This window comes from Passer montanus, unplaced genomic scaffold (genome assembly GCF_014805655.1).
Source record: "Passer montanus isolate IOZ18808 unplaced genomic scaffold, ASM1480565v1 scaffold68, whole genome shotgun sequence".
NCBI classification, from domain to species: domain Eukaryota; kingdom Metazoa; phylum Chordata; class Aves; order Passeriformes; family Passeridae; genus Passer; species Passer montanus.
This window is the reverse complement of record NW_024371926.1, coordinates 3,060,508-3,078,581: the sequence shown is the minus strand read 5'-3', so window position 1 is coordinate 3,078,581 and position 18,074 is coordinate 3,060,508. Positions and strand designations below refer to the sequence as shown.

At 61.1% G+C, this 18,074-nt stretch overlaps 1 protein-coding gene across 3 annotated transcripts in view; it reads right to left on the bottom strand.

The window, feature by feature from the left end:
• Positions 1 to 16,398, bottom strand: part of SDC3 (syndecan 3) — a 44,192-nt gene extending 27,794 nt beyond the window's left edge. For all 3 annotated transcript variants that reach the window (XR_005629789.1, XR_005629790.1, XM_039728986.1), the window contains exon 1: positions 16,211 to 16,398. Coding sequence is in view for 1 of the 3 variants with exons in the window: in XM_039728986.1 (XP_039584920.1) it covers positions 16,211 to 16,300 (90 nt within the window). In the remaining 2 variants the exon portion in view is untranslated. The remainder of the gene's footprint in view (positions 1 to 16,210) is intronic.
• Positions 16,399 to 18,074: the final 1,676 nt, after the last annotated feature.

Sequence of the window (18,074 nt, the reverse complement as noted above, 5' to 3'; positions counted from 1 at the left end):
TGCTGCAGGGCTGAGGGGATGGGGGATTGCTCTCCCTCATGTCCCGGTGGGACAGAAATATCCCTTGGCTGGAGCACAGGGAATCCCTGCCAGCACCACGGGCTGCACACCAGGACCTAGATGGGCACCCTGGGAGCAGAGGTTGGCTTTCCAGAGCTCCCGGAGACTTTTCCAGTCTCCTCCTCCTTCCCAAGCAATCCAGGCCAGATCCCGCTCCCACCTTGGAGTTTGTCCCCAGCACAGGAAGGACCTGGAGCTGCTGGAGAGAGCCCAGAGGAACCCCCGGACATTCCACAGCTCCACAAAACCACGGCATTTTTCCCCCCAACCCTCGGCCCTGACGTCTCATTCCTGCCGCTCCCAGCTCCTGAGCCGATCCCGGCTGCTCCTGCCCGCTCCGATAAGAGCCCCGTGAACAATGAAAAGGCGAGGAAAAGAGCAATTCCCGGTTTTTACAGCCAGCCGAGCGCAGCCCCGGCTCTCCCACCCCTGGCTCAGCCGATCCCGGCGCTGAGATCCCGGCAGGAATCTGCAGCTGCTCGATCCCACAGATCTCCCAGGGCCTCTCCCAGGACAAAACCCTTCCCAAAAAGGCTTTGGGATGGTTGAGGAGCCCCATCCCGGCTCCTTCGGCGCTGGGGAAGGGGTCAGGGCGCTTGGGCTCACATTGCCGGGTCGATTTCCAGTGGAAGAGGCAGGACAATGGCGCATTGTGCGCCGGGGAGAGGAAAATGATCTCATGGTGTTTGTGGAAGGAAAGGTTTCAGCTGGAAACGCCTCCGGCCCGGGGACACCAGCCCCGCTGGAGCCGGCACCGGGAGCGCTCCTCAGCCGCTTTTCCTGCAGCGTTCCCGGGGGGAACGGCCCCGGCCCGGGGGGATTTGGGGACACGGGGACACAGCCCCGGGAGCACGAGCCGGCCCCAAAGCTCTGCTGCTTTCGGGCGCGTGGTGCCCGCGGTGACTCGGGAGGCACCAATGCCCCTGCTCGGGGGCCACCGCGGTGTCACCTGCTCCCCGCGGGCACAAAGCCACCTCCTCGTGGGGACACCAGCCCGGAGGGAGCTGTCCCACTGTCGGATGCACCGGCACCGCTTTTCCTCCTAAGAAGACTGAGGAAAAGCCGGGATCGGCCCCAAAGGAGTCCCGTGGGAGCTGGGGGTGGCTTTGGGGAGCCAGGGCGCTGTCACCGTGCCATGGCGCTGTCACCGTGCCAGGGCGCTGTCGCCGTGCCAGGGCGCTGTCGCCGTGCCAGGGGACGCTCCCCCGACACCGCCGGAGAGGCAGCTGCGGGAGTAAAAAGCCTCTTGACCGCAGAAAGCAATCGTGGGGTATTTCCCGTTTTATTTGGCTCCTTAAGCGCCACTTCATTTGCTGGGATCGGCTTAATTGTGGTCATTAAGGGGGAAAGGCTGAGCTCCCCGGGGACGGGCTGAGAGGGGAGAGGAGGGCTCCGGGGGCAGAATTCCCAGAGGGAACATCCTCCAGCCATACAACTCATTCTCCTTTCCCCAAATCCTGACGGCTCCTCTCCCTCACAGCCGCTGCCTCAGTTTCCCCAGCCCCTCCCCGTGCTGCAGTCTGGGGGGACCCGGGACCACCCCCAGCCCCCAGTTCCAGGAGCAAAAGGATTGGCACAGTTTAGGGAATTTCCAGCCTGGAAAGGGGTCTGGAGCAGGCAGAGGGGCCGTGTCCTGTCCCTGCAGGGAGGGTGGGCAGCAGGCCCACAGAGCTGGGGGTGCCCTCATCTTTAACAGGTTCTGGGCTTTGTGCAAACCCCACCAGTCCCACATGTGGGAATGTTCTTCCTGAACTGCTCCGGGTGGACCAGCCTGGAAATCCCCACTGGCTCACCCCAGAAGGGGGCATTTCCCCCAAAGGCATCGTCCCAGCCCCAAATTCACCTCGAAAGGCTTTGCACATGAGGCTGGAAAAGGGTTTTTCTCTCATTTGGAGGGGTGCAGGGAGCATGCAGGCCTAGCCAGGTCACACATCAATGGGATTCTGGAATCACTGATGTTGGAAAACTCTGTGTTGGAAAATCCCCTCAGCCCCTGGTGCTGAACCATTAACCCAGCCCTGGGCTGTCACCGCTCACCCCCGCCCCTCGTGTCACATTCTTCAAATATTTCCGGGGATGGGGACTCCACCACTCGCTGGGCAGCTGTGCCAGGGCCTGACAGACTTTTCCTCGAGGAAATTGTCCCTGATGTCCAATTTAACCTCCCCTGGCCCAGCCTGAGGCCGTTCCCTCTGCTCCTGTCCCTGTTCCCTGGAGCACAGCCCGACCCCCCGGCTGTCCCCTCCTGTCAGGAGCTGTGCAGAGCCACAAGGTCCCCCCTGACCCCCCTTTTCTCCAGGCTGAGCCCCTTCCCAGCTCCCACAAACACATTAAACCCCGGGAATGTGGGGGTGACATCTCCAGGCCGGGTTTAAGTGGCAGGCCAAGGACAGAGCTGTGACTGCCCTAAAGCCAACCTGGCTGCCCTAAAAACAGTGCCAGTCCCGTTACTGGAGACCTTCCAGGACCTGTTCTGGTGCTGAGCCACACTAATGAACCCTAAGAATGATTAATCTGGAATATATTCCACACTCTCAAAGGCAGATTTGGATCAACACCGGTTCCCCCTCCCCACAGGCAGGACTCAAAACCGGGGAAAACCCCAAGCAGCCCTCTTCCCTGTGCTCCTGGCGTTTAATTAGGATTATCCCGCCCAGGGAGGTGCTTTTTTGCCCCAGCACAGCACCCGGTGCTTGCCAGCTCCTGTGTGTCCAACAGGAAGGAGTTCTTGCCCACCTTCCTCGCGGTTGTCATGGAAATGCAAAGCGAGGTTGATTAAGATGCTGCCAAATCCAGGATTTCCAGCTGGAGCCCAGCCTGGAGGGGGTGGGAGCAACCCAGGGCTGGGTTTGGGGGGAAGCCTCGGAGGGAGACCCAGCCTGCCTGGGATGGACTGAGAAGCCTGGAAAAGCGCAGCTGGAAAGGGTTTTTCCATGAGGAATTAACCCCCGCAAGCCCCGGGAAGCCGAGTGGGATGCACAGGATGGAGTCACCATCCCAGGCGAGGGGCAAAGGTGGCACGGGCAGGAATCCCCGGGAAGCAACCCCGCAGCTCCATCCCGCGAGCATCTGCAGGGCCGGGAGCGGGGCCGTGCCCGGGGGGGCCCGCGGAGCGGGGACGCGGCCGAGCCCGTCAGGAGCGGCCAGAAATAGCCCCGATTTCCATATGTAGGACGGGGCGGCCATGCCAGCACAGCCACGACCTACTTTCCGCCCGCCGGCGGGGCCCTGCGCTGGCCCCGGGGACCGCTCCATCCCTCGCCCCGGGGGATGCGCGGCTGCTGCCCCGACCCGGGGAAGGGGCGGCGGGCTCGGAGCATCCCCGGGGATCCATCCCGCGGCTCCGCTGCCGATCGGAGCCCTCCGGCTCCTCCACAGAGCCCCGAGCTCCACAGGCGCGCCCTCCACGCTTTATTTTTAATTTTCTGAACCTTTTTGCAACGTTGAGCAGAGAGCCGGGAGCTTTTCCCGGCGCCTCTGGGATGCTCCTGCCTTTCAGGGCTGCGCAAACCGATGGGTTTCCGTGCGAACACGGCTTTTTCCATTCAAGGGAAAAAAAAAAAAAAAGAGACTATCCAACCCTAATCCAGCGCTGCTGGGAGTGTTCCCTCTCACGGGCAGTGTCCATCTCCGGGGCTGCATTGGGGACGGCACCGGCAAGTCCCCGAGGGCAGAAATGCCGATATTTATTCCCCAACCTGTTGTTTCCCTCAGCAGACATGCAGGCAGGAAGGAGGCTCCTGCTCTTTCCACAGCAGCAGGGATTTTCAGAGCCCCAGCCTGCTGTGGAAATGCCCCTTCCTGACACGCTTACTTGTTTACGTGTCACTTGTCCCGAGCTGCTCAACACTCCCAGCCTCGCTGGGGAATTAAAATGTATTGTTGGAGAGGGAAAATCAAACCCAGCTCTGGCAGCTCTGGGAATGGGTGAGGAGCAAATAAATTGTGAGGGGTTTTGCTGCACCTGAGGTCTCTTTTCCCAGAGTGGTTCAGGTCGGTGCCAGGCGGCTGAGAGCAGCTCGGGAGGTGACAGAAAGGAGACACAGAAATGTCCTGCCCTGCCACGGAGGGGAAGAGGGGGGAGAAACCTCGTTCTGCTGGGGGGTCAGGGCAGTGCCCAACACGGCAGCGGGTGGGGAACAGGGCCCAGAATGCCAACGGGGGGAATGTCAGATGGACCGGGATCCTGCCAGGGGAATGGGCACCTGGATCCTGCCAGGGGAATGGGCACCAGGATCCTGCCAGGGAAATGGGCACCTGGATCCTGTCATGGGAATGGGCACCTGGATCCCCACAGGGGAATGGGCACCTGGATACTGCCAGGGGAATGGGCACCTGGATCCTGTCATGGGAATGGGCACCTGGATCCTGTCATGGGAATGGGCACCTGGATCCCCACAGGGGAATGGGCACCAGGATCCTGCCAGGGGAATGGGCACCTGAATCCCGTCATGGGAATGGGCACCTGGATCCTGCCAGCGGAATGGGCACCTGGATCCCCACAGGGGAATGGGCACCTGGATCCTGCCAGGGGAATGGGCACCAGGATCCTGTCATGGGAATGGGCACCTGGATCCTGCCAGGGAAATGGGCACCAGAATCTCCACAGGGGAATGGGCACCTGGATCCTGCCAGGGGAATGTCAGATGGACCAGGATCTCCACATGGGAATGGGTTCCAAAATCCCCTCAGAGGGACTGGCACCAGTATTTCCATACAGGAGCAGATCCCAGGATCCCCACGTGGGAACAGGTCCCAGCATTCCCGGTGCAGGGCCAGGTACCAGAATTCCCACACGGGAATGGCTCCCAACATGCCAGGCCAACACCCCTCAGCCAGGCCTGGCCCCAGCAGAGCAGGAGGAAAATGAGGGCAGGGAGAGCTCCAAGCCAAGGGAATGTGAGCCCAGGACTCCCTGGCAGCCACCAGCAGGCGAAGCTGCTCCTTCCAGCCCATCCTCAGCTGATTCCTCCAGGGGGATGCTCCAGGCTCTGGAGCAGGGAAGATTGTCCCCCTGCGTGACCATCCCCCACCACACACCAGGTTGTCCTCAAATTCTGCACTCCAAGAGCTGCAGGATCCACCTTATGCTTGGAAAAACACTTCCAGCTCTGACACCAGCAGGAAAATTTTAAAAACGGGACCATGGAAGCTCTCAGAGCCCAGGGGGTAAAGGAAGCACCCAAAGTTCTGATTTCACAAAGGGAAGATTTTCCCACGGGTTCCATGGCTGGGGTGACCCCACTGGGAAGGAGAATTGTTCCCTGCTATAGATACATGTTATAATATTGGCTTTTTGCAAATATTAAAATGGATTCTGTATGCGTGGTGTTAAAGTAACTTTGATATCAAGATACAGTTTTTGTTTCTCGTGTTAATTAAGCTCAGTGAAATAGCTGGTATCAGTGTGCTTGTGTTAAAATGCCTGCTGGGATGGGATAACACCAATGGACACAGGATGGGGACGCCTGTACAGATCTGCCAGCCATCAGCACTCACCGACTGAAGGCAGAGCGGGCCAGGGCCCAAACTGGAAGAGATAAAGAGAAGGAGCCAAAACCACAGCCAAGAGACACACATGCTCTAAAAAGACAGACCCAAGGAGGGGCCATGTAAAATAGTTCCTGGAAAATGTAAAGTAATTTATGGATATGCATCAGGGTCTATGAATATGCAACAGGCTGATGTCATTAAAAGGTATTGAAGGGGTATCCCCGAAGGCTCAGTGCCACGGTGCACCCTGCCCTGATAACCTTTGCTCTGTGGTCCTTGTCTCCTATTGTCCTTTTTTGATTTTTCACAGGAGAGTGAATGTGTTTTTCACATTCCCAAGGCAAACAAAGCCAATTCCTGAGCCCAAAACACCAAGTGACCCCTCATTTTTGAGTCCAATCAGGTCCATCCTCATTCCCACCAGATGAGTTCTTCTTTTCCTTGGCAAACCCTTCCCTACACATCTGCAGCACCAGGAAAATGGGTAAATGGGTCCCTCCAGGTCCCTGTGGCCATCACCCCCCAGCACCCTCTGGCTGCTTTTCCCAGCCCTGCTCTTCCTCCCTGGATTTTTCCCCCAGTAATTTTCTTTCCTGTTTTTCACACCAGCTCTGAGCTGGCAAGCCCTGGTTCCCAAAACCTTGGGGTAGGCAGTGCCCACATCCACGCCCAGCCCTGGATCCTGATCCTCCTCCTCACTCCAGAGCTCGCTCTGCTCCTCATTCAGGTTCTAACCTTTGCCAAAAAGAAAAAAAGAAAAAAAAAAAAAATCACCAAAGCCCTGATTTTTATGCAGGGAAGTGCAAAGCTTGAGCAGGCGAGGGTGACCCTCATGCCCTGCTGCCCTCTGGAGAAACAGTGGATTTTTCCTCTGGAAGATCCTGGGTCACACAAAGCAGCAGCAAAATTCCCCTGATCCTCGGGGTTTGGCTGTTTTCCTTCGCCTCCCACCCCATCCTCACCCTGGGTGAGGGGCAGGACGGGTCCCCACAGGATGAACCCCACTGAGGCACCGGGGAAGTTCAGATTTGGCGTTTCCCTAATTAGGAGTGAGCAGGAAGCATCTTAGGGCAGGCAGAGCCCACATCCATGCCCAGCCCTGGATCCTGATCCTCCTCCTCACTCCAGAGCTCGCTCTGCTCCTCATTCAGGTTCTAACCTTTGCCAAAAAGAAAAAAGAAAAGAAAAAAAAAATCACCAAAGCCCTGATTTTTATGCAGGGAAGTGCAAAGCTTGAGCAGGCGAGGGTGACCCTCATGCCCTGCTGCCCTCTGGAGAAACAGTGGATTTTTCCTCTGGAAGATCCTGGGTCACACAAAGCAGCAGCAAAATTCCCCTGATCCTCGGGGTTTGGCTGTTTTCCTTCGCCTCCCACCCCATCCTCACCCTGGGTGAGGGGCAGGACGGGTCCCCACAGGATAAACCCCACTGAGGCACCGGGGAAGTTCAGATTTGGCGTTTCCCCAATTAGGAGTGAGCAGGAAGCACCGACCCTGCTCCGAAACCTCGAAAGGAGAAGGAACCCAATTAACTTCTCACTGCCCTTTCAGCTTAGGTCAGAACTGAGCTCGGGATGTGTTTGGAGAGCCACGAGGTCGGGTTTGGGGGGGTTCAGAGCTTGTCCCATCCCCCAGCCGGGTTTGGGAGCTGTGACCCCGGCTGAGGACGGGAACGCTGGGAAAACACACGAGCCGTGGATGTGGAGTTAGGCTGCCTTTTTTTTTTTTTTATCCTCTCCTCTAATTGCTGCTGCTATTTTAACAGAGCCAGGCATTTCCTTGACGATTCACAAGGCCTATAAATGTTTGATGTCCCTTTCCCTCCACGCTCAGGCAGCAACTTCTGCTGGGGTTTGGGGGAAGAAACGCCCGGATTGGAGCACCGGGATGGGACAGCGGCCGCAGGGGGAGGATCCAGCCCCGGATCCACATGGAAAGGCTCCATCACACCCCTCTGCTCCTGTCCTCTCCTCCCCCCAGTTCCTAGAAGGAGATCCCACTGCCCAGCCTCCGTGCAATATGGCTTTGTGCTGCAGGAACCTAAATATAGAGCCTAAACCCTCCGGGGGCTTTGCTGCGCTCCGAGGTATTTATAGCTGCAGGCAAACTCCGGCTGGAGCGCTGGGAGCAGCTGGAATCGCGAGGAGGGTTCGGCCCTGCCTGCAGCAGGGATTTTGGGGTCCTGGGGTGCCAGCCCCGCCCGGACCAGCCCCGATCCCGCTGGTCCCTGACCACCGCGGCAGGAATGTGTGGGAATCTCACCTGCACCGGCGGCACATTTGGGGTTTTAAGGCCGAACCCAGAGCAAAGAGGATGAGGCTGAGAAGTTCAGGGCCAGCCCAGCTGCTGCTCTGCGGCTCCTCGCAAAAATCCAGGCACCCGTTGCTCCAAAAACATTTTCTGGGAACAGGGAATTCACCTCCTGGAGCATCCAAAGTGGAGCAGGAGGGGTGAAATGGTCCCTTTCTGTCAGCCCTCAGCGTCCAGCCCGGCTCCTCTCCCATCCCTGCTCCTCACATCCTGCTCTGACCCAGCCCACCGGGAAACGCCGCTGGAGGGAGGGGATGGGGAGAGAGGGAGGGGGAGGCCCAGGGCAGCAGCCACCTCCCGATCCAGGGGTAGGTGCAGGGATGGGAACGGGCTGGGAGTCGGCTCTGCATCCCAATCCTGCCCCGGAATCCCTGGCAGCACCAGCAGCTGCCTGGCTGGGCCTTGGGAATGTTTTCATCCAGGAGTTCCAGCAGTGGGATCACAGGGTCAGCCTCAGCTGGAGCTGGCGAGAGCACTCAGGAATGTCAGAGTGGGATCAGAAGGAAAATCAGCAGGAAATGCCCACAGTCAGGTTCCTGGGACTCCCCTGCCTCTGGAATGGTCCCAGGCACACCCTCAGCCTCAGCCCAGGCCAGTGGGACCAGCAGCCAAAAAGCTCCTTGGAAAAAAAATCCCCAAACCCTCACAGAAATGAAGGATTTTTACCAAATCCTGGTCAGAACCTGCACAGAAGAGCCCATGGGAATGCTCCTCCCAGATCCCTTCCCAGCACAATTCCCAGGTGCTCCAGGGCTGGAAGGAGCTCCCTGAGCAGGCGACCCCAAAAAGGCCCAGTTCAGCCCCAAACTCCTGTGGGGGCTGGGAGAGGACCTGGAGCTGCTGCTCCCTGCAGCCCCATCCACTCCCAGGAGTTCCCAGGAATTCCCATCTCCTCTTGGATCAGGGGACCCCCATGGACACAGGGACACCCCTGTGAGGGACAATGTCCCTCCCTGGCCACCCTTGATGGCGATGGATTCCCTCTCTCCTTCCTGCTCCTCCTCCTCCTGGCTGGTTGTTGAGGAGCTCTTGACATGGAAAATAAAGGGATTCAGGATGCTCCAAATCCAGGACCTGCTCCCAGCATTCCACCCACAGATCCCACCAGCCTCTTCCCACTGCACCCCTGGGTATCACCCTGGTGGCTTTAGGGACATCCATGGGACACTTGGGGACACCCTGCCAGGGCCTGGCCATGCAAAGGTGGAGGAGGATTAATTAATCCCAATTATTATAAATAATTCTAAATAATTAATCCAAATTAAAGGCAGGAGGGCAAAGGGGGAGAACCAGCTGGGCCACCCCAATTCCAGCACTGGGAACACCCCAAAATCCAGGGGGTCCTGCCCAGCCCTGGGCCCCCAACACTGCAGGAAATGTCCCAGGGGCAGTCCTGGGACCCAAGGTCACAGGGGCATCCTGGGATCCAGAGCCAGAGGGGGATCCCAGGATCCCGAGCATCCAGGGGAGCCCATCCCAGCTCCCACCTGCACCAGTTCATTACTGGTAAATGAGGAGAATGGCTCCTCCAGGGAAAACAAACCTGAGGAATTTGGTGGATCTGGGATTTCAGACCCCGGGTGTCCCTGCAGGATGGGATTCCCATATCCCAGAGGAGCCTGGGGGCGTGAAGAGGCTCCTTGGCCACTAAACCCCACCCAGGATCCCATTTCATCCCAGTTCCCTGCCCTGGAGTCACTGGTGAACCCCCAATACCCACATCAGCGTTCTCCCTAATTAACACCAGGGTAATTAACACCTGTCAGCACAGAGGCACTGACCTGCTGCCACTGGGGGCTAATTAGAGTTTAATTAGGGCTCATCAGAGCCCCCACACAGCCCGGGCTGGGGGGCACCGAGCTGGGCAGGAAATTGGAGTGATGAAATCCTGGATTATTTCTGGATGAGGAGGTGACAAAGGCAGCGGTGGCACCAAAGCCCAAAATCACCCCAAAAGGGAACCTGGCCCTCAGAGCAGCCTCCGGGGGGTAAAAGTCCCCCATCCCATCCCCAGGGCCCTGGCAGCTCCGGGATTTCCCGCTGGGCTGGATCCGGGGCTTTGGAGCAGTCCAGGCCGCCCAGGTGCTGCCCCGGCTCCAAACCCTGATCCCGGCTCCAGGATCTCCACATCTCCCTCACCTGGCACTGGAGCCCGGGGGAGAGGGAAAAGGAAAACCTGGATGATGCCATTCCCCACAAACCTCCAAAATGCAGGAAAAATATTACATTATCCCGGTTTTTCCTCCTTGATTTTCATTGCATGCATGGAGAAGTTCTACAGGGATACAAGGGCTGTTACCAGCACCTGGAAAAGTTGTGAGGAGCCCAGACTTGCTTCTAAAAAGCTGGGGATGGTGGATTAATATAAAGCTTGGGGAAGAAAAGCTCCCTGTGTGCTCCCAGACCTGCTGCCTCTGCAGGGAAGGCTGCTCAGGGAGGGACACAAACACAGCGATTTTCTGTTCCCTTCCAGCTAAACTTGCAGAAATGAGAAATAAATAAGATTTATTTTTTTTTTCTGTTTTAAATGACCGCTTTGGCCCCAAACTCCCACTCCCTTGCCCCAAAACACAGCCCTGTGTTGGATTTTTGACATTTGCTGCCTGAGTTTCCCTCCCAACCCCCCCAAACCCTCAGCCAGGCCCCCCCTTCTCTCAGCAGCTCCTGAACCAGCTCCATTCCCCTCCTCCTCCTCCTCCTCCTCCAGAAAACATCATTTTTTTGGCAAACAAAGTGTTTTGCCAACAAGTTGTGCTCCGTGCTGCCTGGGAGATGAGGCTTTTCCCAGTTTTCCCAGTTTTCCCTGGCTCCAGCCTCCTCCTCCCCACGGCAGGTCCCCCTTTGGGGCTGCAGCCAGCGGGGATTTGTGCCCAGGCTATCCCACACGGAGGTTTCCCCCCTTTTTTTCCTAAAATAATCCAAATTTCTCCCCCAGCTGGGGCAGAAGCAGCAGCCCTGAGGTTGCTGCTGTTATTTTTATCTCGAAAGAAAGAGTTTGAGTCGTGGCCAAGCTGTGCTGAGGGAGGAGGGAGAGGCTTTTGTGTGGCCACAGAGATGAAAACACAGCCGGCCTCGTGGGCAGGGCAGAGGGAACGTCCCAGCCCGTCCCAGTCCATCCCAGTCCATCCCAGTCCGTCCAGCCTGGAGGGAGCTGGGAGCTGCTCTGGGATGCTGAGGTGGAAAAGGAGGTTTGGGTCCCCCCAAATCAGTGCTGTCCCCTCAGAAGAGCCACACTCGGGTTCAATGCTGGCTCAACCAGCCCAGAATTAACTTTTTTTGAGTCAATTTTAATAAAAACCCTTGAAAGAACCGGGTCTAAAAATGCTTTCACCTTCCCACAGCCACATCCCACTCCTTCCTGACCACAGAAGGCCCCAAAACAGAGTTTGGGGGGCAGATGCTGCACCCCAGGAGCCTCCTCTGCCTGGATCCAACCACATCCCTCCCTCCCAGCTGGAATTCCCATCCTGGAGCTGCTCCGGAGCTCACCGAGAGCTCTGCACGAGGAGCTGGGCTTAAATGTCAAATTAATTAACGGGGAGAGAGGGAGGAGTGGCTGCACAAAGCTCCCGGTTCCAGCTCCACTCCCCCCGGAGCCGGGCCAGGGAGGGAGGGGAGGGACCGCTGGAGCCTGGAGGGAGCAGGGAACGGCACAAAACACGGGGGGAAACTGGGAATGGCTCAAAACATGGGTGGGAAACTGGGAATGGCTCAAAACATGGGTGGGAAACCGGGAATGGCTCAAAACACGGGTGGGAAAGATGGGAATGGCTCAAAACACGGGAGAAAACTGGGAATGAATGGCTCAAAACATGGGGGAAAACTGGGAATGGCTCAAAACACGGGAGAAAACTGGGAATGGCGCAAAACACGGGGGAAAACTGGGAATGAATGGCTCAAAACACGGGGGAAAACTGGGAATGGCACAAAACACCGGTGGGAAAGATGGGAATGGCACAAAACACGGGAGAAAACTGGGAATGAAGCTCCCCTCGGAGCCGGGCCAGGGAGGGAGGGAGGGGAGGGACCGCTGGAGCCTGGAGGGAGCAGGGAACGGCACAAAACACGGGAGAAAACTGGGAATGAATGGCTCAAAACATGGGGGAAAACTGGGAATGGCTCAAAACACGGGAGAAAACTTCCGCTCCCCTCGGAGCCGGGCCAGGGAGGGAGGGAGGGGAGGGACCGCTGGAGCCTGGAGGGAGCAGGGAACGGCACAAAACACGGGGGGAAACTGGGAATGGCTGAAAACACGGGTGGGAAGATGGGATTGGCACAAAACAAGGGGGGGAAGCTGGGATTGGCACAAAACTCAGGTGGAAAAGATGGGAATGGTACAAAACACGGAAACCTGGGAATGGCTCAAAATAGGGGTGGAAAAGCTGGGAATGGCACAAACCATGGGTGGGAAAGTGGGAATTGGTACAAAACAAGAGGGAGAAGCCGGGAATGGCACGGAGCACGGGGAAGGCTCCGCTCCTCCCTCCACAGCCGGGCGGTGGCTCCGGAGCCCGGCAGGGAGCAGCGGGGCCGAGGGGACACCGGGCAGGGCCACGGCCCCTTCCTGAGGGGAAACCCTTCTCCAGCAGCTCCCGAGCCTCGAGCTGGCTGGGGAGGATGAGGAGGGAAGGGAGGATGCAGGGAGCACATCCCCGCGCTCCCAGAAGAGCCCAGCCGCATTTGCAGGGGGGTTCTCCCTCCAAATCCCCGCTCCCCGTCTCCCGAGCACCGAGAGCGCCGGGGCTGAGGCTCCAGGAGCAGAACAGCGGCAAAACCCACCCAGAGCCGGGCGGGAGGCGAGGCTGGGACCGGCCGCAGCTCCGGGAGAGCCGGGAGGGACCGGGACACGGGGACAGAACCCACCCGAGCCGGGTTAAAGCCTCCGAGGGCTCGGGAAGGGAGGAGTGCCCGCTCCCCAGAGCCCCGCCGGGCCCGGCAGGGTTTGGTACCCGGCTCACGTTCCCGGGACCGGCATTCCCCAGCCCCCGCTGCCGTCTCCCGGGGCTGCCGCACATCTCCCGAGGGAAAGGAGCCCTGGGGACAGCCGGGGACTTCACTGCCACTGCTCCCAGGCAGGGGTAGGAGGTGACAGTGGCCAGAGGACCGTGCATCCCTTGTGGACCCATTCCTTTATTTATTGAATTTTTTTTCCTCAGTTTCTCCACGAAGGAGGAAGGAGCTGGGGTTGAGCACAGCTGGACTGGGAGAACTGGGCTGTCCCTACAAATGGGGCTGGGCCGGACCCTGGGTGACTCCAGCTCACACCAGGGAACTCCAACCCACCTGGGGGCCGGGCTGAGCCCTGCAAACCCATGACAGCAAACCCCAGAGCACCCCCAAAGCTCAGCAGAGATCCTCCCCCATGGCCCTGAGGCCAGGCTGGAAACCAGGGAGCTGCTGAGCCCAAAGCACCTGAAAACATCACAGGAATGAGGGTGTCCTGTGACCCCAGCCCTGGTGGGACCCGGAGCTGTGAGGAGCTGAACTGCCCCAGATCCCTAAGGGCAGGAGGTGCTTCACCCCAAAACCCTGCAGGGCCTCTCTGGGGGCTGAGACCCTCATTATCGCTCTGGACTGAGCCAAGGGAGGACCTGGAGGGTGGCAGGGAGCAAGGGAATCCCTTACACAGTGAAACAACCCCGGAGTAAATCCAGAGCTCCCCCAGTCTCCTGCACGGGGAGCCAGGATCTGGCTGGCCCCAGCAATGCTCCAGGAACCTGGGAAAGGTTAGGGCCAATCAACACTCTCGGTAATTAAGCTGATGAGTTCATCCCTAAGCTGGGCTCTGACAGCAGCCAGGGCCACAACAAAGCAGCCTGACCCAACCTTGGGAGCCCCAGAGCTGGGGGGACACTCAGGGCTGGCTGCACACACCCCCTGCCCGGAGAGGAGCCTCTCCTGGGAATCTGGGGTGAACCAGAGGGGCTGAGCCCGTCCCTGCCCCGGGAAGGGCTGATGCAGGAGCCTGGCTGTCCCTCACCCTCTCTTGGTGTGGTCCATATCCAGCTCCAAAGGGATGAGGCAGGACCAGGGAGGAGCCTTGGGAAATCACAGCCGAACCCAAACCTGTCCACGGCACCGGTGGGAAACCCCTCTGGCAGGGATGGAGCCCGCCAGGAGGAGCAGCCCCTGTCCCCCAGCTCTCCCACGCTGGCACGTAAAGGGTTACAGGGACTGATCCCAAGGGGATCCATCCCAGCTTCCCCAAAGCCGAGAGGGGTCACGGACTGCAGGAGATCAAAGGGAGGCATCGAGTCCCGGGGAGGTGTCGCAGCCGCAGCCGTGCCCTGCCCCTGTCCCCTGCTCCCCTGGGACGGGCACAGGGACCCAGCCCCGAGCTCAGGGGTGCGGTGCCTGCGGGGCTGGATCGCTCATCCCGGCTCCTCCGAGCAGCCAGGACCGCTCCCGGCGCTGCTCCAGGGAAAGGCTCCCTGGCAGGGGCCAGGGTCCGGCACTGGGGGAGCAGGGATCCCCAAATCCATCCCCACCCCGCCGTCAGGGATGGGCCGGAGCTGTGCCAAGCCACTGCTTCCCTCCCGGTGGCCCAGGGGAGGAGCTGAGTCTGTCCAAGGAGAACGAAGGACTGAAGAGGGAAGAGAGGGGGAGAGGAGAGGAGAGGAGAGGAGAGGAGAGGAGAGGCCTCGGTCCCATCCAGGTGGAGGCAGCAGCTCCTCCAGCCCTTGGGAGCATCCCACATCCCATCACCTCCAGCGCAGCACTGAGCAACCCCACAGCCGTCCCCAAAGGGCCAAATCCCCCCGGGAAACGTCAACAACAGCCTCATCCAGTAACCAGCAACTCCAACTCCCCAAAAGCGAAGGGGAAAAGCTCATTTGGGGGGGATGAGCACACCAGGGCCGCCCCCACACCCCCAGGGGTGCTGGGGACACCGGCACAGCCACACTCACCGCTCAGCACCGCGGCCACCGGGCACGGAGGGAGCTCCCGGCAGAGCAGAGCCTTCCCCGGATCCATGGCAGAGGGAACATGGGCTGGATGAAGTGCCCTTGGAGCCCGCGGCCGGGCAGGTTGGCCAGAGGCGTTGGAGGAGCGGCTCACGTCCCCTCAGAGACGCTGAAGTTGTGTCTCTGCTCCAGAGGGGCAGAGCTGCTGCTGGGAGAACGCCCCTGGTGCAGAAATGGGCGAGCCAGCCCGGGGCACCCCCAAACCAGAGCCCCGGGAGGAGGGGGATGAGCTCCGGGGGATTCAATGCAGCAGCCAGGCCCTGGGGCTTCTTCCCCTCTTCAAGGGAGGAGGAGGAGGAGCAGCCTTCCTCCCCATCACCCTCTCCCGTTGCTCCCGAGCTGGGAGGGGAAAGCAGCCTCGTGCTCATTCCCAGAGAGCATCCCCCAAAAAGCAGAGCCCCAACTCCAACGCCGGGCTCGGGGCAGGGAGCAGGCGGGGCAGGGAGGTTCCCGTGGAGCCCAGGATCCTTTGGATCCATGGATCCCGGCGGGGAGCAGCAGCTTTGGAAGCGCCACGAGCACCCCCGGCCCCTTCTCCTCCGGCCTCACGGAGGGGGAAGAGCGGGCGCTGCCTGCGCAGCCCGGGCTGCGTCTGCCGCCCCCCGCCCCATCGGGGCTGGGGATGCTCCAGGGGAGGGGGAGGCATTGGGGGGGCAAGTTCCTGCTGCCCCCGAGCAGCAGCAGGGGGGTTCCTCCCTCTCCGCCCCTCAGGGTGGTTTTCAAGGCGTGTTTCCCTACGACCTTCAAACGGCAGCTGCCCGCAGCCCCCTCCCCACGGCCGCCACCCTGCCCGGCACCGCCCGGGGGGTCGCAGGGGAAGGGACAGCCCCGGGGGCAGCCCCTGCTGGGCTCGGGGGGGCTCTGCGGACCGAGGGGCGGCCACGGGGCAGGGTGCGGGGAGCGGAGCCCCTGGGGAGCTGGGACACCCCACAAGCCGGGTGCCGCTCCCCGGCGGTGCCGCTCCCCCGCCCGCTGCCGCTGCCAGAGCCCGCACGGTGCCGGTCCCCGCCCGGTACCGCTGCCGGCCCCACGCCCCCCGCCCGCTGCCCATCCGCGCACGGTACCGAGGCCGGTTCCGGACCGGCGCCGCTGCCCGCGGCCGGCCCGCGCACGGTGCCGGTGCCGCCGCACACACCCCCGTTCCCCGCGGAACCGATCCACGCGCGGTGCCGGGGCCGGTCCCTCCCCCCTGCCCACGGCAGCTCATCCGCGGGGCCGCTGCCGGTCCCCGCTGACCCCCGCCCTGCTCCGGTCCCCGCCGCCCCCTCCCGGTGCCGAAGCCGATCCCTCCCCTCACCCCCCGCTCGGTGCCGGTCCCCGCCGCCCCGCTGGCGGTGCCGGTGTCCCCCGGGCCGTGCCCCCCGCCGGTGCCCCCGCACTCACCAGCGCGGCGCGGGCGCTGAGCAGCAGCAGCAGCAGCAGCGGGAGGCTCCGCAGCCCCCGGGGCGCCGGCGGCGGCACCTCCCCGGGCATCTTCCTGCCGCAAGGACGCTGCCGGCGGCGGCGGGAGGCGGCGGCGGGGGCGGGGAAGGGCCTTTGTTGCCGCCGCCCGCGGGAGGCGGGCGGTGGGTGCGGGCTAAGTGGGGGCATAAGGGGGGATTGGGGTAGATTAGGTGGGGCGTGGGTTAAAGGGGGGAGCCTGATGGGAAGGGGGCACCCGAGGCAGACTGGGCGCGACCAGGGACAGATGGGGAGGATCTGGGGCAGGTGGAAGGGGCTGGGGTGCACTGGAATGGGTGAAGGAGTGCACTGGGGCAAGCCCGGGCTGTGTGGGGGGATCTGGGGCAGATCGGGGAGAGCCGGGGGGACATCAGAGGGTCTGGGGGCACCCAGGATTAGATGGGGGAACCCAGCGTGGTGTCCGGGACATCTGGGGGTACCTAGGGATGGATGGGAGGGGAAAACCTTCGGGCAGTCCGGGAATCACTGCCGGACAGACGGGGTGGTGGGTTTGGGGCGCTGATCCGGCCTCAGTTTCCCCGTTCAAAACCCGGGATGGCAGTGGGATCAGAGGGGCCATGACGGTGACCTCCACACCTGCCAGGTGTACCGGGAGTGGCTCCGGGGGTTTGGTCACCCCTGGGGGTGGTGTGGCTGCGGGTGAGCTGGGATGGAATGGGAATGAGCCATTTCCACACGCGTGGAATTCCTCCTTTCCTGTCAGGGGCCTAAAAATAGACTCGGACTCTCCTGAACCCCCTCATTTACCTCCAAAATACAGCCCGGGAGGGGCTTGGGGAGGCAGGGGGGTTACTGGGACAAAGGAGGGAAAATCAGCCAAATCCGGCCAAAAATGGAGCTGAACCTTGGGGTGGGGGAGCAGGGACTGAGCTCCCCACAAATCCCCCCCTGAGGATCCTCCCACTGCCCCGGGACTGGGAACTCAGGAACACCCAGGGGAAGTGGGAAACATCGGGGGGCTCTGGGGGCCCCCACTGAGAGACTCCATTGGGTTTTAATTGTCCTGTAATTAGCAGAATCCAAATCAATTATTTTTAAGTGCATTTATAGAAGGAGTGAGAAGTGGGAGGGGGGGGGGGCAAAACCCAGGGAAAGGTGGGGGGGGGGCCCCGGGACTGGGGGGGCAAAGGGGTCCCGGGGACAACCCAGGGACACCGGGGGGGATCCCAGAAGGGGGGATCCCCGGACAGTGGGGTGGCCCCGGAGCAGGGGGGTCCCAGAGAGGGGGTCCGGGGGCGTCCCTGGGGCCATGGGGGGTCCGGGAGAAAGGGGGGTCCGGGGGTAGGAGGTGGCTTTGGGAGTCCCAGGGACACTGAGGGGGCTCAGGGACAATGGGAGATGTCCCAGGGACACCGGGGGTGTCACAAGGCAGGGGGGTCCGGGGAAACAGGGGGGTCCCATGCAGGGGAGGGATCGAGGAGCAGGGGGCCACCGGTGCTGGGGAGGTCCCAGGGACGGGGGTCTCGGTGCCGGGGTGTCCCCAGGCAGGGCTGTTGTCCCCACACAGGGTCCCGAGGCAGGAGCTGTCCCCAGGCAGGCGCTGTCCCCACACAGGGTCCCCAGGCAGGGCTGTTGTCCCCACACAGGGTCCCCAGGCAGGAACTGTCCCCACACAGGGTCTCCAGGTAGGGCTGTTGTCCCCACACAGTGTCCCAAGGCAGAGAAGTGTCTCCAGTCAGGGCTGCTGTCCCCACACAGGGTCCCCAGGCAGGGCTGTTGTCCCCACACAGGGTCCCCAGGAAGGGAGCTGTCCCCGGGCAGGGCTGTTGTCCCCACACAGGGTCCC